The 19,919-nt window shown below is 42.0% G+C and overlaps 1 protein-coding gene across 7 annotated transcripts in view; it reads left to right on the top strand.

Annotated features, from left to right (window-relative positions):
* The first annotated feature begins 1,053 nt into the window (after positions 1-1,053).
* Positions 1,054-19,919, top strand: part of LOC106608788 (multiple PDZ domain protein) — a 64,103-nt gene continuing 45,237 nt past the window's right edge. For 3 of the 7 annotated variants that reach the window (XM_045721683.1, XM_014206937.2, XM_045721684.1), the window contains exons 1-12: positions 1,054-1,261; positions 3,188-3,261; positions 5,597-5,763; positions 11,224-11,382; positions 13,873-14,012; positions 14,448-14,661; positions 15,654-15,782; positions 15,909-15,992; positions 16,184-16,288; positions 16,847-16,949; positions 17,089-17,177; positions 18,711-18,927. In XM_045721683.1, the coding sequence (XP_045577639.1) occupies positions 3,246-3,261; positions 5,597-5,763; positions 11,224-11,382; positions 13,873-14,012; positions 14,448-14,661; positions 15,654-15,782; positions 15,909-15,992; positions 16,184-16,288; positions 16,847-16,949; positions 17,089-17,177; positions 18,711-18,927 (1,423 nt within the window). In that variant the 5' untranslated portion in view covers positions 1,054-1,261; positions 3,188-3,245. The remainder of the gene's footprint in view (positions 1,262-3,187; positions 3,262-5,596; positions 5,764-11,223; positions 11,383-13,872; positions 14,013-14,447; positions 14,662-15,653; positions 15,783-15,908; positions 15,993-16,183; positions 16,289-16,846; positions 16,950-17,088; positions 17,178-18,710; positions 18,928-19,919) is intronic. The other 4 variants (XM_014206933.2, XM_014206932.2, XM_014206936.2 and 1 more) reach the window with 2 other exon arrangements.

Raw genomic sequence — 19,919 nt, 5'->3', positions numbered from 1 at the left:
GGTTAAGGGCTTGTAATTAAGCATTTCATGGTAATCTGTTGTATTCACCGCATGTGACAAATACAATTTGATACTCAGATAAATGAAAAACAATCAACAACTCAAAACAGAGCTCTGAATAACACAGGCCTCAATCACGCCTGATAGGGTAAGGTTGTCATTCTGGCATTCTATCTGGAAGAGGAATGACAGGTTTTAGACAGGATGGGAAACCCTCAACATGGACCTTACCATTTTAGACCAATCATCAATGATTAGTGTTCCATATAGGCATGATATCACTATTCACATTATTCAAGTAATACAATCTCAATTACCAAATATATTGCCTACAATGCAATAGGAATGCATATGCATAAAAAAATACAATAGACCGGGGTAGACCTATGCCTTGATCACACCTACAGCCTCATTGTATTTTTGGTACACCAGAAGTACACGAATCCCCAATGGAACGCTGCGTTTGCCTTGCAGAACACACCGACAGCATCATTGCATTTTGGCACATCAGAAGTACATTCATTTCCAATGGAACGCTGGGTTTGCCTTGCAGCATTGCCTTGCAGCATTGCCTTGCAGTTTGCCTTGCAGTGCGTTCTGTGTGGTGCATACTATGGATTTATTAATCCTATGCGTCAAACTGTATGCGTAGACGGTTTAACAGAAATGGTAGCAGAAGGTGAATGTTGAATTTTTGTTGCACACATATCTTGATGATGATGTGTACTATTTTGCGCAATGATGCTTTGAACACACCAATAATGTCATTGAGCAAAATAGGTTGCAGCATCATCTGAATATGTATGCAACCAAAGTTCAATATTCACATTCTGCTCCCATTTCTGTCAAGCCATCTATGCATACAGTTTGACCATACATTCGATAAATCCAACATATGCACCACACCGAACACACTGCAACTGCCTCTTCTTTCTGAGTGTAACCTAATGTAGCAGGAGTAAAATAAACTAGTCTGAGTGCAATACATGAGATTACCTGTAGTACAGCAGGCTGCACTTTAGTCCTAGTTGTCACAGTATCCACCAAGCGGCGCTTGTGATCTCCCAATAAACCTCGGCCATCTCTACCATAGACTGTCTCAAGCTCAACTCTCCGTGCCGCTATTGCTGCAAATGTATGTAGAAGATCGAGTTACAAGTACGCCCCATCTTTAAACTCTGTCTATGCGCAGTTAGCCGAAGAACAACGGGACAGGCAATATACGTCCTATGTCAGCCGCCAGACAAGGGTCAACGCCTATGTAAGTTTCCTTCGTCCCTAAAACACGAATTTCAATCAATTTTACTAGATACAAGTTAATAGGCTAGGCTAATTGTTTTGGATACAAATGTAAAACTGAATTCCGAGTTCGGATTTGTGAGCAACATGTTGCTATTGTAAAGGCTACATTCTCAGCCGCTGGCTCAGTAAATGTTTCGACGGTATCTGTATTATTTTACACAGCCTATGATATTATACGTTTATAGTTTGGTGAGAATGTTTCAAGCACTTTGGGTAGTTTCGATCGTTGTCACAACATTATCCAACTTTTCTGTTTTCTCTGATAACATCGGAAACCTGTTGATTCAGTGTCCCGAAGAAGAGATGGAGAAGAAGGAGGAGTTGAGAAAAGCGGATTGTGTTCCTTGCCTTCTCAGTAGCCGAGACTAGCTTCAAAATAATACAATTTAAATTCATAAACAGACACGTATACAAACACATTTAAGTTTGAAAAAATATGTCTTGAGTGAGCGAAGAACGAAAACTATGTTATATCGGGTTTATGATTATGAGTATGGGCTATGGCTTGCAAAACATACATCGAGAAACCGTTATCCATTCGCGCGTCTCGGCTAGGGCTATGCTATTTGTTTGTCCAAAGGCCCTTCATGAAACTTGAAGTTGTTTTCATTTTGGTTTCAAATTAGTTTTTATATTGGGAGACAAAAAAATGCTATTGTCTGTAAAAAAAAAAAAGTGTATTGACATTTCCTGTTGTGAAGCCTACTGATGATGACATTCGAAAAGGCTATTCAGCATATACACCTGCGCCTAACGTTCATTATTAGGCTAATATGGGATTTAAACAAATGAAATAAGGTGCCAACAAAAAATTAAGATCATCCCTCATACCGCTTCTTATTGATAATGGATGAATGCAATTAAAGGGGAAAAAATCTAGCTATGTCCTTGCATAGCCTATGGCTGGAGTGGGTATGACTAAGTTACAACTACAGAGCATTTGGTGAGACGATTTACTGTAGGCCATGAATATGCAATATTAATCTTCCAGGATTTGTACATTATTGTATCTTGATGTATAAAAATTGTCCCAATATAAAATGAAACATCTGTCAGAACATTGACTTCATCTCCATCACTTAAACTGTCAGTTTTAAAAGTTATCATTCCTGTGCTTGGTATGGTAACACAAATCATGTATTTCTGGATGTGTTAATGAATACTTGATTTACAGTAACTGAGAAGTGATATATGCCTATTGGTTAGGTTACTGAGCATAGAAGCAGAACACCTGCCTGTTATAGGCCATACATGTATAGTAAATGGATTTTCTAAGGCCACACAGATGCTTGACGGTGACATGTCAATTAAGGCCCCAGGAATGGCAATTGGCAGATACAAATACAAAGTCCCCAACAAACTACATATGCCTAGTAAAGACCCTGATTATTGTAGTGTAGCAGCTCTTCGGGCTAATGTTCCTATCGACTCAGTAAGGCCAGCAGGCTAGTCTTATTTTTTTTTTAATGTTTTATTGGTATGTAACTATTATGAAAGTTGTATTGTCAATTTTGTTTTGTATTTAAACGCCACTTTAAACGTGCACATGACACTGCAACACAATTTCCCCATGGGGACAATAAAGTCAGTAAGTAAGTAGTGTAGCAGCTCTCCTCTGAAGAAGTAAAAAAATACTCCAGGTAAAAACGGGTACTTTATATAATGTCATCTGAATTAATGAAAATTCAGAGTGGGCTGCTGAGATATTTTAAAGGTCTACTGGCAGTCAGAATGAAAACACTAGCCTGAGTGTACTTGGATATAAACGTTGAATAAGTAAGTAGCTTATGTGATAAAAGTAGCATTGCAGCAACACTCGTCATGTTTTTATGTTGATGTAATATTCATTTGGAGGGTGTGTAACACAGATATGGGTATTTTGCAGGCCTTGACAACACTCTCTGGTTGATGGGCAGCTATCGCATCTACCGGGAATAAAAGACATGATTGAGACAATGGGTAAGTGATCAGTGAATTTGTCATATGTCAAAGTTAGAAAAGTGTTGATTACTAATGTTGTCGGTTATGTGCAAGGTCTCACCAGATGAAAAGAGCGAGAGGTGGTACTGTAATGTTTTGATGAAGAGAGTGAATTTGATTGATGTTATTATGTATTTAGATAATATGTTACTCCCTAACTCTCCATCTCCCATCCAAACAGAAATAATCCTGACTTGGCCTCTGTTATTGTAAAATCCCCCTATGTCACTTACAAACTCAGAGTATGAGGAGAATCCAAAGGGTACAAACTGTTAACAGAGAAATGTGTCTTTCGAGACTCCTGTATTTTTGGTTTGTTTACTGTTTCTGCTCAGTGAGGTACATGTGTAGGTTCTGAATTTGACCTGCGGTGCAGAAATATTCTGAGCAACAAAAGAGTGAACAAATTAAGGTTCTACATCTGTAGGCTAGCTCTCAGAATGAACAGTGCTTTGGAACTTGTGCACGCCCTATTAGGTGTTAGTCACAGTCCGCGGTCCTCTGAAATTGGCCCGTCCTCCTGTACCAGAGGACATCAAACCCATCCTCGGCTAACAGGCTGCTATGAGGAGGCAAGAGAAGCAAGAGAGGCGAGTAGGCTTGAGTTCTTTGATTGTGGAGCTTATGCAGAGTCCAGCAAGCAAACTGTGGAGGGCCTTTTTTCTCTGGTTGCCCATTCCGGGTCTGTGAGTCTCTCTGCCAAGCCAAAGCTAACAGCGAATCATTGTTAATCATTGTTGTGGTTTTTCTTTCTTCCGGTGCAAATCAAATCAAATTTCAAATCCAGTCAATTTATATTTGTCACATGCTTCGTAAACAACAGGTGTGGACTAACAGTAAAATGCTTACTTACAGGCCCTTCCCAACAGGGCAGAGAGAAAGAAAATAAAGAAATAATAGAAAAGTAAAACACGTAATAATAAATGCAATAATAGATACATAATGAGTAATGATAACTTGACTATATACAAGGGGTAACATGCAGGGGTACAATGATGTAGATATGTACATATAACTAGGAATAAAGTCACAGATAGTAAACAGTAGCAGCAGCGTATGTGATGAGTAAAAAATGTTAGTGCAAAAAGGGTCAATGCAGATTGTCCAGGTCTTATGGCTAGGGTGTAGAAGTTGTTCAGGGTCCTGTTGGTGTAGAAGCTGTTCAGGGTCCTGTTGGTGTAGAAGCTGTTCAGGGTCCTGTTGGTTCCAGACTTGGTGCATCAGTACCGCTTGCTGTGCGGTAGCAGAGAGAACAGTCTATGAATTGGGTGGCTGGAGTCTGACAATTTTTAGGGCCTTCCTCTGAGCCCGGCTGGTATAGAGGTCCTGGATGGCAGGGAGCTAGGCCCTGCCATCTAGGGCTATACGTACTACCCTCTGTAGCACCTTGCGGTCGGATGTCAAGTAGTTGCCATACCAAGCAGTAATGCAGCCAGTGCGGATGTTGCCTGTAATCCATGTCTTCTGGTTGGGATATGTACATACGGTCACTGTGGGGACAACGTTGTTAATGTACTTATTAATGAAGCTGGTGACTGATGTGGTAAACACCTCAATGCCATCGGATGAGTCCCGGAACATATTCCAGTCTGTGCTAGTGAAACAGTTCTGTAGTTTAGCATCAGCTTCCTTGGACCACTTCCATATTGAGCGCGTCACTGATACTTCCTGTTTGAGTTTTTGCTTGTAAGCAGGAATCAGGAAGATAGTGTTATGGTCAGATTTGCCAAATGGAGGGCGAGGGAGAGCTTTGCGTCTGTGTGTGTGGAGTAAAGGTGATATAAAGCAACGCTCATAGCTACATGATTCTCATATTCTAAACTCTGTTGAACAGCGGTCAACCTTAGCTAAGCCTCGGATGGTTGACGTGTGATTTATTTCTCTCTCTCTCTCTCTCTCTCTCTCTCTCTCTCTCTCTCTCTCTCTCTCTCTTCTCTCCCATGAGTCATTCGCATAGTGCTTCTCACATTAGCAAGCATGTTTGGTGCTGTGTGTTAACGGGAGCATGGGTTACTCAGATAAAGATGAAAATGTTAGAAGTCTGCCATGGACTTCACATTCTCAGCAATAAAACCGGAATAAACACTGACAACGAGTTAGGAACACTTGGATTAAACTCACAGAATGTTTTAGAGAAGCTGAAGGGGGCATGAAACGTCCTATCTAACTATACTCAACTTATAAACAATTTAAAAACACTTGTGATCAGCCTGCCTGTTCATACTGATAGTTATCCCCCTGCCGCCTCTCTCTTCCCCTTTTCTCCACATGGCTGCCGCCCCATGCTGTCACTGAACTATGCGATGCTTTGCAGATACCCAGCGTGCCTTGCAGGCAGTGGAGCGTCTCCAGGCCAAGCTGAAGGAGCGGGGGGAGGTCCCCACCGAGGAGAAGCTAAGCCTGCTCAAGTCGGTGCTCCAGAGCCCCCTGTTCCACCAGATTCTGGCCCTGCAGAAGTCTGTCCAGCTCCTCAAAGACCAGGTGGGTAAGACCAGGTCTCTCTTGGGGGTTGCGAAATAGGATCACTAAGTTCACAAAGCAGGATCACTCAGGATCAGTTAAGTAACTTTGATGAACAATATAAAATATAGATCTTAATTTTCTGGTTTAATGTCAGGAAACCTAAACTTGGCTTGTCGGGAGTGGCGAGTCAATTTAAATGTCAACTGGGCTGTTTTATCCAAGCTGTGGATATGGATATGGGTTTAAGGGTTCACCCAAATTACAAAATGACATATGACTTGCTTTGGTTTTGTTTTTGTAATTTGGGTGAACTATCCCTTTAAGAATGGTGGTTAGGGTAGCTGTCATTCTAACACCTACAGGGGGTCATAAACATGACGCAATAAAGTAAACAGACTTAACCTCATCCCGTCTCTTGTTTCAACTCCCTAACCGGTCTTTAAGTTTTAGTCCACATTGTAGATACATGTGTTAATGGCATAGCAGCAGACCCAGCTTGTCTTTTTGCAAATAATTCACTGCCTATTCACTAGCTTAAAAAATGTGCAATTTTAAGTTCAGGTTTGACCAAGTATGGTCTTTGCTGCAACAGTATTATTATGTCTAGGAGTTAGAATGAAGGAAAATACTACTACTTATTTCAGTCTTGATTTAGTCTGCATTGAATCCAAATCAAATTATTCTCTGTTTTGGCTTGCCTCCAGACAGACATAGCTTTTTTTCTCTCTCAAATCATGTATTACTGTGGGCATATTGCAGTCAGAGTTCATCTGGGCACTTTTAATAAGGTTATATAAGCAGACACAGCCAGCCAAAGCCAAAAGGCCTCCTTGACTTATCCAGGACCCATGAGAAATGGAGCATTTTTTTTTACCCAAGAAAGAGCTCTTGTTAGGTCACTGTGGATGTATGCGAATGGGCCCGGGTAAGTGCTTGAGACAGAGGGAGAAAGTATGTGAGCTATGCAGTGGGAGGCAAAGATGCTGCTAGAGCCTGTATTTTTTTCACCCCTGAAGGAATTCAGATTATAAAATCTTTGCAGACATTTTTTGGTGTGCTGGTGCTTTATAGTTTATTTCAGCAGTGTCACATTCTTATGCACAATGTAACAACCCAATCCGCACAGTATAGCATGGTTTACGGTGTTTATGTGGCATGCTAATCTACTGCTCTTCCACCCTAATGTTTTCAAGATAAAATAAATGTGCAATGGAGTCTATGTTTATAGATAAAGCGAATCACAGAAAACAACATAAAAAAACATTAAATCATTTAAATTCAAATTAGGGGAACAGAGATTAAGCTGAGTGCTTGCGATACAAAGAGACGTTTCCGGCTACATTGGGCAAAACCAATTTGCAGGAAAGACGCAGTTAGTGTTTTTGGTGTCAGTCAAAACCTAAACCCACATACAGTCTGTGTGCTCCAGCCAGTAGGGCCTAGAACTGTCGGTGTCGCTATGGCGACAGGGCCTGCTCGCAGAAGAGAGAGGCCGCCACCGTGTCAAGTGGGGCAGAAACAATTTCTTAAATGTGCAAGAACCAAACTGGAACTTTAATCCTCTTAGCTCAGCTGGCTAACATAGCTTGTAAATGGGACAGCAACTTGGGCGCTATGCTAACTTAGCCTAGACTACAGGGTTTTTCTGTTTACAAAGGCTAAAACCTCACTATATAGGTTACTGGCTGCATGATATGTCAGCTAGTGTGTCAACAATGCTTCTTCAGTATACTAAGCACAAGTTCAAAAGGGCAACTGAGGATGCTATATTTCAAACAAAGTGCTTATGAAGTGTTAGCTATACATCGCTAGTCCTTGTGGATCACATTCAAACTTATCATGAGCAAACATTAGAGCCAACAAGCAAATGATATTCAAAAATAGGGTTTTACACAGTGTCTAATTCATATAATCCATTAGTCACAGAAACACAGTGGTTGCAGCCCCTTTAACGAATAGCATATCAAGGCATCCAGATGGCTATGATGGAAATATTGCATTGGAAGCAGTGTCATTGTTGGATCAGCTAAAAAGCTATTATCCCTGAAGGATTAGACTACTATAGATCCAGTTAATCATGGTTGGGTAACGCGCTGGCCGCCTCTGACGCTCCTAGGCTCCTAGACTTAGTTAGATTTAGGGAATTCACAAAATTAGCCTGTGTTTATTTTAACAGCAGTGATGGCAGGTTTTTGGTTAGAACTTGATTGGATCAGCTTGTGTAGCCTCATTTAGGATATTTTGTATATTAGTTCTACTCAATGCAAAGCATGTAACAGAATGTGACATGTAAACATGGTTTGTGTTGATATTATGGTTGCACATTTTGGGGAATATTCAGAGGTGGAAACTTTCCGTGGGAACTATTGGAAATATATTGGAATTAACGGGAATATATGGGAATTAACTGAGAAATATGCAAATTAATATTAATGCCATTTAAATGTAGATGTTTTTTGGCATTGTATATATTTACCCTATCATATGGAGACAGAAACATAAACCTTTTACCTTCATTTCATAAGCAGACATAATTGCAAATTATTAAATCCTTCCAATAGAAATAAAAAAACAATTTAGTTACGAATTGAACTTTAATTAAATGAGTTGACTCTTCACATGGGATGATTTCACTGAACAACAAAAGAAAGGGATTATTGAATGATCCCCAATGATCCATCACATCTCCCAAAAACCTTTTCAACATACATCTGTAAAATGATAGTCTAGAAACTTCTCCCTGGACCTCCTCAATGTCCACCTCTTGAACATCAGACTCTGAGGCCTCATCTTCACTGTCACTTTCCAACCTTGTTGAGGATGGCTCAAAAGGCCTTAAATTTGCCCGGATGACCACCAAATTTTCAACCCTTGTATTGGTCAGCCTGTTGCGTGTGTGTTCCCAAACAAGGACCAGTTGCGCTCTGAGGCGGCTGATGTTGGCAGGATTTGGAGGATGATGGAGGCAACGGGAAAGAGCCTCAGATCCACAAAGTCCCTTCCACCAGGTGGCTGATGAGATATGTTGGCACGACTGCCATATTGCATCTCCATCCCAAAGCCCTTGCTTGGAAGTGTACTTCACCAGACTGCCAAGAACCTTTCCCTAATCCAGGCCAAGGTGGCGAGACATGGTAGTGTTGATACCATAGGCCTTGTTGATCTCTGCACCAGACAGGATGCTCTTGCCAGCATACTTGGGGTCCAACATGTACGCTGCGGCGTGTATGGGCTTCAGGCAGAAGTCTTCACGCTTTTTGATGTATTTCAGAACTGCAGTTTCCTCTGCTTGGAGCAGTGGGCAGGGCAGTATGGATTTCTTCTCTTTCTTGCAAGCAGAGTCTGAACATCAGACAGGATGGCATTGTCTCCCTCAATCCGTGCAATGGCTACTGCTATAGGTTTCAGGAGTTTCAGGCTGCTTACCACTCTCTCCCAAAATACATAATCCGAGAGGATCCTCTTGATGGGGAGAGACTTGGGTCAGACTTTCTTGGAGAGACTCCTTCCCCTCCAGGAGACTGTCAAACATGATGACAACACCACCCCAATGGGTGTTGCTGGGCAGCTTCAATGTGGTGCTCTTATTCTTCTCACTTTGCTTGGTGAGGTAGATTGCTGCTATAACTTGATGACCCTTCACATACCTAACCATTCCCTTGCCTCTCTTGTAGAGTGTATCCATTGTTTTCAGTGCCATGATGTCCTTGAGGAGCAGATTCAATGCATGAGCAGAACAGCCATGGGTGTGATGTGAGGGTAGGACTTCTCCACTTTAGACCAAGCAGCCTTCATGTTCGCAGCATTGTCTGTCACCAGTGCAAATACCTTCTGTGGTCCAAGGTCATTGATGACTGCGTTCAGCTCATTTGCAATGTAGAGACCGGTGTGTCTGTTGTCCCTTGTGTCTGTGCTCTTGTAGAATACTGGTTGAGGGGTGGAGATGATGTAGTTAATTATTCCTTGCCCACGAACATGCAACCACCCATCAGAGATGATTGCAATACAGTCTGCTTTCTCTATGATTTGCTTGACCTTCACTTGAACTCTGTTGAACTCTGCATCCAGCAAATTAGTAGATAAAGCATGTCTGGTTGGAGGGGTGTATGCTGGGTGAAGAACATTCAGAAATCTCTTCCAATACATATTGCCTGTGAGCATCAGAGGTGAACCAGTTGCATACATAACTCGAGCAAGACATTCATCAGCATTTCTCTGACTACGCTCCTCCATTGAGTCAACAAAAACTTCTGATTCCAGGAGAACCATGAGCTGTTGCTATCGATAAGGTGTCTGATTCATAATTTTCACCTCGAATAGAAGTAGAGGGACTTTTGTCAGAGGTTGCTTGTTGTGAGCGCTGAGGGAACTTTATTCACTTGGCCAGATGATTCTGAATCTTTGTTGCATTCTTCACATATGATTTAGCACAGTATTTGCAAATGTACACAGCTTTTCCTTCTATGTTAGCTGCAGTGAAATGGCTCCACACATCAGATAGTGCCCATGGCATTTTCCTGTAAAGATTAGAAAGAAAATAAAGTCAAAATACAATTCCATGTACAGATAAATAGTTAAGCAGTTGGATTAAACAACTCCTTTCTAAGATAAATGTTTTCAAATGAAACATGTATGAAAACAGGTGAATTAACACTCCTCAGTTAGAAGGCTCAAGCAAGCTAAAACCCACATGGTAGCAAAAACTACCTAGAAGAAATTGTTAACAAGTTAGAAATGATTTAAACACACTTTGCTCTTGGCTACTATTTACTAGTTAACAAAAAATCATGTATGTCATATACAATATTCACCCCACCCAGTATTGTAATCAAAACTTACCAGAAAGCATTTAGCCATTGGCTCAGACAGTGTAGGAGTGTGGGCTCAATAGCATCTCATTAGTGTGCAAGATTTTGAGAATCAGCTGTACATGTGATGGAAGAGTGCACTGCACATGTGATGGAAGAATGCACTGTGCATGCAGAGGGTTACAATTCCATTGAATTGGGGATAGTTTAACCTAAATATGCCACAAGACCTAGAATTGCCTTATGTGTATCCCACAAAAAAGGTTCACTGTTATAAGCTAACTTTAAAAAAAAATGAATTTAAGCAAAATTCCCCAAATTCCAGGGCTTAACTTCCTATGAAAAAATTCCGGACATTTACCGGAAAGTTTCCAACCCTTTGCAACCCTAGTTGTTATATCCCAAAATAGAACTGTAATTTTGTGGATTAAGTCTGTTTCTGGCTAGATGTATAATTCCTACTGCCACTTGGTTACAGTGTGTGATAATCAAACAACTGCCACAAATTCAAACTATTACAGCCACAGTTTTTAGCAGCTGATGTTTTTCATACAGAATTTACACAGTTTACAGAATTTACACAGTTCAAGATTGCCTATATCAAAATGTTGCAAAACCCTGCGGTCTTGAATGCATCCCTTGTTGACTGTATTTCCATGAATGGTTTCAGGGTGGTGTCACAACATTTGGTGGTGACCTGAGTGAATGCTACACAACAGCCCATGCCAATGGCAGCCATCTTGCCTACCCAGAATCCTCCACTGGTACACAGATCAATGGGAAGCCGTCTCCTGAGGAGTTTGAGCACATCATTCGCTCCATGGCTCAGGTAAAGAAAACCAAAAAATGTGTTTTATTGTCACATACACCAGATAGGTGCGGTGAATTGCGTTGTATTAGTAGGACGGTGCCCCTGGAGCAAATTAGGGTTAAGTGGCTTGCTCAAGGGCACATCGACAGATTTTTCACCTTGTCCGCTCTGGTATTCGAACCAGCAAGTTTTCAGTTACTGACCCAATGCTGTAATGCTGGGCATACACTACACGATTTCGCCACAAATTTGCAATCCCAGACGAATTTTCATGAAGGGAAGGAAATCCTATGAGCTTGGGCTAGGATCAGTATGTCGGGACTCGCGTAGTTTGAGTGGGTCAAGGATGCACTGTACCGTTCTCCAGACTCCTGTCGGAGGTCCAGATAATTTTCTGACATTTTGGTTTTGCGTCTTGTAGTATTAGCAGTCCTACGACGCGATTGGACAAGGACTACTGCCAAAAGCCAGTGAGCACTCAGCATGTGAGACCAAAACAATGATGGAGAAGAGAAAAACAACAACAACACGCAGGTTGTCACTAGTTGCCACAGCCACAGAATCAAAATTGGCTATATCGTACAAATCGATGATAACTTGATTTCATTTAAGGTTAGGCACAAGGTTTGCAGTGTGGTTAAGGTTAGATTTGAAATCAGATTTTAAGAAGATACATTTTAGAAATAGGTAGGGTTTAGCCATAATTATGACTTTGTGGATGTGGTAACTAGTGACGACCCAACATGCCACGTGTGGACCGAGGTAATGGAAGACAGATTGGTGGAGCTGTGGAGAGAATGCAGCTTCCTTTTTAATATTAAAAGTTTTCACCTCCAATTCCCTCTGTAGAATATAAATCCATATTGTATTGGTCTGCCAAACCATTTGTGGGTCCATATTCTGTGCCTCAGACTCTTTTTTAAAATGTTTCTGCACATAATAATGTGCACACTTATAAACCAGCTCGCTGTTTGCATGTCGGCATTTTTTTCCCTACGATAACCAACGCAGGGCAGGATCAACTAGGGAATAAATGTGTAATGTGAGCACCCACATCCTGGGGCTGAGGATGGACGGAATGAAAGATTTGGGATAAGGAAACCGGAAAATGTGAGCATGTCCAAGATGTTAAGATTTTAAAAGTCGTGTAGTGTATTTAGCCTAGCATAACCGCTCCAAAACTTCAATTTTGTTGCTTTTTAGACATTTTCCTGTAGACTTTATTGTGTGTTTTGATCATTGTTTTGCTGCATAATCCAGCTGCGCTTCAGCTTCAGCTCACAGACGGATGGCCTGACATTCTCCTGTAGAATTCTCTGATAGAGAGCAGAATTCATGCATGGTTCCTTCTTTTAAGGCAAGTCGTCCAGGTCCTGAGGCAGCAAAGCATCCCAAACCATCACACTACGACCACCATGCTTGATTGTTGGTATGAGGTTCTTACTGTGGAATGTAGTGTTTGTTTTTCACCAGGCATAATGGGACACTTGTCATCCAAAAAGTTCACTCAAGTTTTCCAAAAAGCACCTGGAAGCACCTGAATGATCATCAAGACTCATGGAAGAATGTTGTATGCAGATGATTCAAAAGTCTAACTTTTTGGACGACAAGTCGTCCAGGACCTATATCAGAGAATACTACAGGAGAATGTCAGGCCATCCGTCTGTGAGCTGAAGCTTAAGTGCAGCTGGGTCATGCAGCAAGACAATGATCCAAAACACACAATCAAGTCTACGTGAAAATGTCTGAAAATAAAAAATGTGGAATTGTCTAGTCCAGACCTAATCCCAATTGAGATATTGTGGCAGGACTTGAAACTATCAGTTCATGCTTGAAAACCCACAAATGTCGCTGAGTTACAGCAGTTCTGCATGGAAGAGTGGGCCAAAATTCCTCCACAGCAACTTGAGAGACTGATCAACAACTACAGGAAGTGTTTAGTTGCAGTCATTGCAGCTAAAGGTGGCACAACCAATTCATTTTTCACACAGGGGCATTGGGTGTTGTATAACTTTGTTCATGAAATAAATGAAATAAGTATGTATTTGTTGTATTATTTGTTCACTCAGGTTCCTTTTATCTAATATTAGGTTTTGGTTGAAGATCTGATAACATTCAGTATCAAATATATATGCTAAAGTAGAGGCAAATACTTTTTCACAGCACTGTATATTTTTTTGAGGCTGCAATTATTAAGAGGCACATATTTCGTTATAAAGTTTTTGTTCCTAATCTGACTTGACTTTTGCACAAATGCTGGCAGTTGGTACTATTTCTGTAGAAATATCTCCAGAAATATCTCTTGATAATCACAAGCAAGGCTGGTTACACTCACAGTCAAGCTAGCTAAATATTCAAAGACATTCCAAGACAAGTGCACGCTACACTACACACTCTTGAGTGACTTCAAATAGACTTCAGAGGAGAGAGTATGTATTTGATGCTGTTGTGAGAGGGGGTAAGGGGAGTGCTAATGCTGAGTGTGTGTGCCCGTGTGTTTGTGTCTAGGGGCGCTACGTGACACACATGGAGCTGGTGAAGCCGCTGTCTGGGGGCCTAGGCTTCAGCGTGGTTGGTCTGAGGAGTGAGAACCGCGGGGAGCTGGGCATCTTCGTCCAGGAGATCCAGCCCGGGAGCGTGGCCCACTGGTATGGGAAAGTTAATAAGGGTCATCCCCGGCGAATAGATCTGGTTGAAATGATGTCATTATAACCAGAAACCCCGTTTTTTCCCAGTTTTTTCCCCCAGTTTTGGCCACTAGGTCAACAGTTGATTATCTAATATGTTAGTATCTCCCCAAAACCATAGTTGGGGACTACTGACCCATGTCTTTTTCGACCTGCGTCTTTTTTATACAGTGAGATTATTATTCACAGTTCTAATACTTTCTTGCCCGTCAGATAATCAGCTGTTGACAATCAACTATTCAAGAATGGACTTTGTTACACTGAGGCCACATCCTCATGAACTATGTTTGACCAGAATACATTATAAGTTTCTCTCACAAAAGACATGTTTTATCTCAATGCAGTTTACCAATATAAATAATAAACAAATCAATCAGAATCATTCTGTTCCCACAGCGATGGGAATCTGAAGGAGACAGACCAGATCTTGGCCATAAACGGTCAGCCCCTGGACCAGACCGTGACCCACCAGCAGGCCATAGGCATCCTGCAGAGAGCCTCTGAGCGTGTGCAGCTTACCGTGGCCAGAGGACCCATCCCTCAGCTGGCCAGCCCCGTGGTGTCTCGCACACCCTCCGCTGCCAGCACCATGTCTGCCCACTCCAGCGCGGTGAGGAGAATGCACACACAGAGGCCTGTGGAAGCATACACATACATAAACACACTAGCACATACACACACAAAAATGAACACACTCACATTCTGTACATATGAACAAACATGAACACATTCACATTGTGTACACACACACACACACACACACACACACACTATGGTGTCCCACATTCACAGGGAAGCTAGTGTCATGCATGACCACTCTAGTGTGATGAGGAACAAACAGAAACAAATCCACCCCTCATAAACAGACAGTTGTATCATGTTAGCTCACTGGGGAACACACACCACAATATTCAAATTCTGTCTTTGAGCACTTACTTAGACATGCTTTGTCGACTACTACATTTTTTGGGGGGGCTGGATGTGTCAATGTGTAGTTCATACATGCATAATCTATGAGCAAAATTACTGTCTTACCTCAAACGAAATGTGTTTCTGGAAGCTCTGCTGCGCCATTTCCCCTTCATTTTCCCACGTTTGGGCCATCCCCTTAGCAATTTGAGTTCAACCAATGAGCTTCAGCTTCTCGCCACTTGAGTGACAGCTAGCAAGAGGCACATGATGCACACACAGCAGAGCGAGAGAGAGAGGGCAATGACGTGGTGCACAAATCTGCACATATGTGACGTAGTACGCAATTTTCGGGGACCACTTTTAGGTCGTGAGCGCTACGTTCAGAACTACTGGCTAAAAAGTATACAAAAGTACCGGAGAATCTCTTTAACTTGTTCATTTTAGTTCCTAGTAGAGCAAAGGGACTAAAGAGTGTATCTCCATTGAACCCTGTTCTGGGTAGTTTTCTTTACATCCTTGCAGGTGGTTTCTGGAATGATGTTGCTTCATTTCCTATTCATTAGTCCTTGTTGTTCTCCTTGCGGCCAACCTCTCTTTTGCCCTGAGGGTTACACCCTATATATAGTATGCATCCTGGAATTAATGTTTTGAGGTCCATAGCTGACCCTCACTCTCTGTGTCCCTCCTTAGGCCCACTGGAATCATGTGGAGACCATTGAGCTGGTCAACGACGGGACAGGCCTGGGCTTTGGCATTGTGGGAGGAAAGAACACCGGTGTCATTGTCAAAACCATCCTGCCTGGAGGCATTGCTGATCAGGTGACTTAAATGTCATGGATGCACCACACATTGGTATTTAGAGGATGTGAAAGCAGAAAGCTTGGTTTTTGGAAGACATACCTACTAGTAATAACCAATGACTTTCCTACTGTACTTTGTCCTTAGGATGGGCGTCTGCACAGTGGGGACCACATCCTCACGATTGGGGACACTGACCTTTATGGCATGGGCAGTGAGCAGGTGGCTCAGGTACTAAGACTGGTTTCAGTCTTGTATTGAATTGACTACTGATAATGAGACTTGTCTGAGACTTGACAAAAACGTCTAAATTGTATCCCCGTTGTCCTAATTTGTCTATAGTTCTTTCCAGTATAGCCCTCAGCGACAAGCACACTGTTTAATGTGTAGTGCTGATATCAATTGTATTGTGATTGGTCCAGGTCCTGAGGCAGTGTGGTAACAGAGTGAAGCTGGTCATCACCAGAGGCCCTCCAGAGGAGACCTCCACCGTCCCAATGGCGTTGCCCACTGTCACAGAGCAACAGGTAGGACATGCACATGTTCTCTGTACAGCAGAGGTGTGGGTGGGTCGCTGGTTGGGTGGGTGGGAAGGGGGAGGATTGGGGTGGTTTTATTAGGTTAGTTGAATTAAAATAGTATATTTACATATGACACAGCTGTCCACCGTAGAGGGCCCATGGTTCTGTCTCTTTTTTCCTCCATCTCTCTTCGTCTCAGGGATCCAGTGAGTATAATCATTTCACGTTACATCATCTGGGACTCAGAAGTCACCATTTTCCAAAAGGCTTAGAACTGGAATTTGCTGTCCGTTATGAAGCAATAATAGCCTTTACCCTTATCAACATAGGAATGAGTTCCATGACTCACTCTCCCAAACTAGACAGTATGTTCAGTCTCCATAACCTTGTTGCTTGATTCATCAAATAAATAACAACTCATCTGGCTGACAGTGATGATACATAGGTGAGGAATGCTTGTTGGTAAATTGGTAACAATTGGCCCCCACGACTCACTACTGTGCTCTCTGTAGGCCATTTTGTAGAATGTAGAAGCTGACTCACTCTTCCTCTGTCTCTTCACAGGACTATGAGGAAGAGGAGGCTGAATCGTTCGACGTCGGGCTTACCAAGAACGCCCAAGGTCTGGGAATCACTATCGCCGGCTATGTGGGAGACAAAAATTCCGGTAAGATTTGGCAGTGCTGTTTAATAAACTTTTGTTTTATTTACTGCAGATTCAGTTAAAGGATGTCTCTTGTACTGTATAAATGATTCTGCTTGTTTTATGAATGTTATCCACACATTGTCATTGTGTCTATTTTCAGAGCCCTCTGGTATTTTTGTGAAAAGTATAACTAAAGACAGTGCAGTAGAGCAAGATGGCCGCATCCATGTTGGGGACCAGATCATAGCAGTAAGTGTCTATTTTATATATGTTTACGGACCTTTCAGACTTTATTGAACAGACAGAGAGATTTCTGACTTTATTGAACAGATAGAGAGAGAGTTCTGACTTTATTGAACAGCTACAGTTCTGACTTTATTGAACATATAGAGAGAGAGAAGTTGACAGTGGGGAAAGAGGTTGTGCAGTAGGCAGGATTCAAACCTATGCCAACACCGTTTCTGTGTGCTGAAGGCAGCAGCCCTAACCGCTAAACCACCCCAGGCCACAATCCTCAACTTTTTGAATAATATGAAATGCACATTTAAATTCCATTCCAAAGTATAAAATAAAGTGTGCAGGGGTATCTCTCATTTTGGATCATTTGGAGCTTTATTTATTTAGATCGGGTATTCCAAAACTGGGGTACGCGCAATGCCGTCGGGTGTACGCCAAATAAAAATGTGATTCACCAAAAAATCACATTTTCAAACAGTCCATTTGTATTTTCCAACGGGGTTATACATTTGGTCGTTTTTTTTCTCGCCTGAGTAGCCTCGTTTCACTGCCAAAAATGTAATTAAACCATCTATTGTTCAGTCGAAATAACAACACAATGTCAAATACAGGTAACCTAGTCAAATAATTAACATCCAATCACATTAACCGTTACTCTCTCGCGGGAATTTATTCACCATTTTCGAGGAACAAATAAGGTTTTATATGTAAGATGGTTAAATAAAGAGCAAAATTATTGATTATCATTATATTATTATTTGTGCCCTGGTCCTATAAGAGCTCTTTGTCACTTCCCACAAGCCGGGTTGTGACAAAAACTCACACTCATTCTTGTGTTTAATAAATGTATCATATAGTATGTGTGTGGCAGGCTTACAATGATGGCAAAAAACAACATTTGAGAGTGCGCTGACCTTGGTGCTAGAGGACGTATGCAGCTGGAGGTTGAATGTTTGAAGGGGTACGGGACTATAAAAAGTTTGGGAACCACTGATTTAGATAATGTGGGGAGAGTAAGGCCCCACATTTGAATAATTTAGCTTCAGTGGAGAGCTATTATTTTAAGTGTTGTTTCTTGAATGGGTATTGAGACGCTGTTCCAATCATCATGCTAAATTGAGCAATTACAATGATTGCAATACCCTTTCTGTGTTACACCGTGATTTGAAGCATGAGAAAATCTTCAATCATGATTTGTTTTCTTTTTGTGATGTATGTTTGTCTGTTGGGCGCGATCATTTATGTGTGTCTGCCTGTGTGTCTGCCTGTGTGTATGGGTGTGTGTCTGCCTGTGTGTCTGCCTGTGTGGCAGCCTGTGTGTATGGGTGTGTACGTGTCTGTGTGCTTGCCTGCCTGTTTGTGTGCTGTCCTATTGACTTGGATAGATAGCTCATGTGGCACAAGGTCTGTTTTAGCATGGACAAAGCCCTCAATGACAATGACCATGCTGGCACAGAAGCCATAATGGCAAAGATGTAAAGAAGAGCCCTCTATCCAACTCTATGATGTATCAATAATCTTTACATGAATGATCGCCGCCTGCAGGTGGACGGGATGAATATCCAGGGCTACACCAACCAGCAGGCCGTGGAGGTGCTGAGACACACGGGCCAGACGGTTCACCTGAAGCTGGTCAGAAGTGGCTTCCGTCCAGAGGACATCCCACCCGCTGTGGTGCCCAGTGTGATCGTACTTCCACCAACCCCAGGGGGCCAAGACCCCACACTGGAGAGAACAGATGTTGTGGACACCACCGCTCAAGGTACCAGTGGACGAAGGGCGTGGGCCGTGTTCATTAGGCACAGAATGGAAGAAAATGGACTGAAACAGGGAGAGACTGCCTTAGTGCTGTCCCCGACCCCAAAAAATCTTGGTCGACCAAGAGTTGTCTGTTCTTTCGACCAATTAATTGGTCAAAATTTGTAAATGTGTATTTTTCCATATATAGACACACCTTATGTGTTTTAATAAAATCAAAAATCAGCTATATGCACTGAGCTTGTCTGATGCTTTAAGCACGCTGTTTGATGAAATAATGAAGACACACAAATTACTTTAGATGGAGTCCGACCAAAATTGATTGGATTGTGCTGGGCCCGGCTCAGACTCGCTACGCTGTGTGCGCTGTGTTATTTATATATTTTTTTACAGCTCTCCTCCCAGCTGCAGCAACCACCACAGAACATCAATAGTGTTTATCACACAGTCTGTGATGCTGAAGCTGCAACATAATTACAGCCATTTCTGAGGCTTTTCTAACAAACCAAAAAGTGTAAAGACTTTATTACAGCATAGCAAATGTTAAAAACAGCACAATTTGGGAAATTACTTTATTCCGTCATGTTGTGGTTGCATGAGGCTTGGAGCTCACAAAATCAGTAGGCTATTAACCAAACACTCAAACAGGGAACAGAAGCAGAATCTGTCTTATTTCTTATCGTTCTCAACATCAATATGCTGGTTAACTTTGCTATTATGCACATAGCAACATGGTCTAGGAAAAGGCGCCAATTCAACAGCGCACTGATGTTTCAGAACTGCGGACAGCAACCGCTGTCCAATGCCGAAGAAAGCGCATTTGTTTTAAACTAATATTATTTGTATTAATGTTGCGCCATTGTTCTTACACAGTATAACCAAATACAATTTCAGTAGCATGTCTTAGAGTGATGGACTGTGCCATCCCCATGTCCTCCACAATGGATTTGTCCACTCAGACAGGCGCGAATCAGACAGGTGTCTTGTACACCATGA

This window comes from Salmo salar, chromosome ssa07, assembly GCF_905237065.1.
Source record: "Salmo salar chromosome ssa07, Ssal_v3.1, whole genome shotgun sequence".
Classification (NCBI taxonomy): domain Eukaryota; kingdom Metazoa; phylum Chordata; class Actinopteri; order Salmoniformes; family Salmonidae; genus Salmo; species Salmo salar.
The sequence above is the reverse complement of the archived record's forward strand: the minus strand, read 5'-3'. Positions and strand labels throughout refer to the sequence as shown.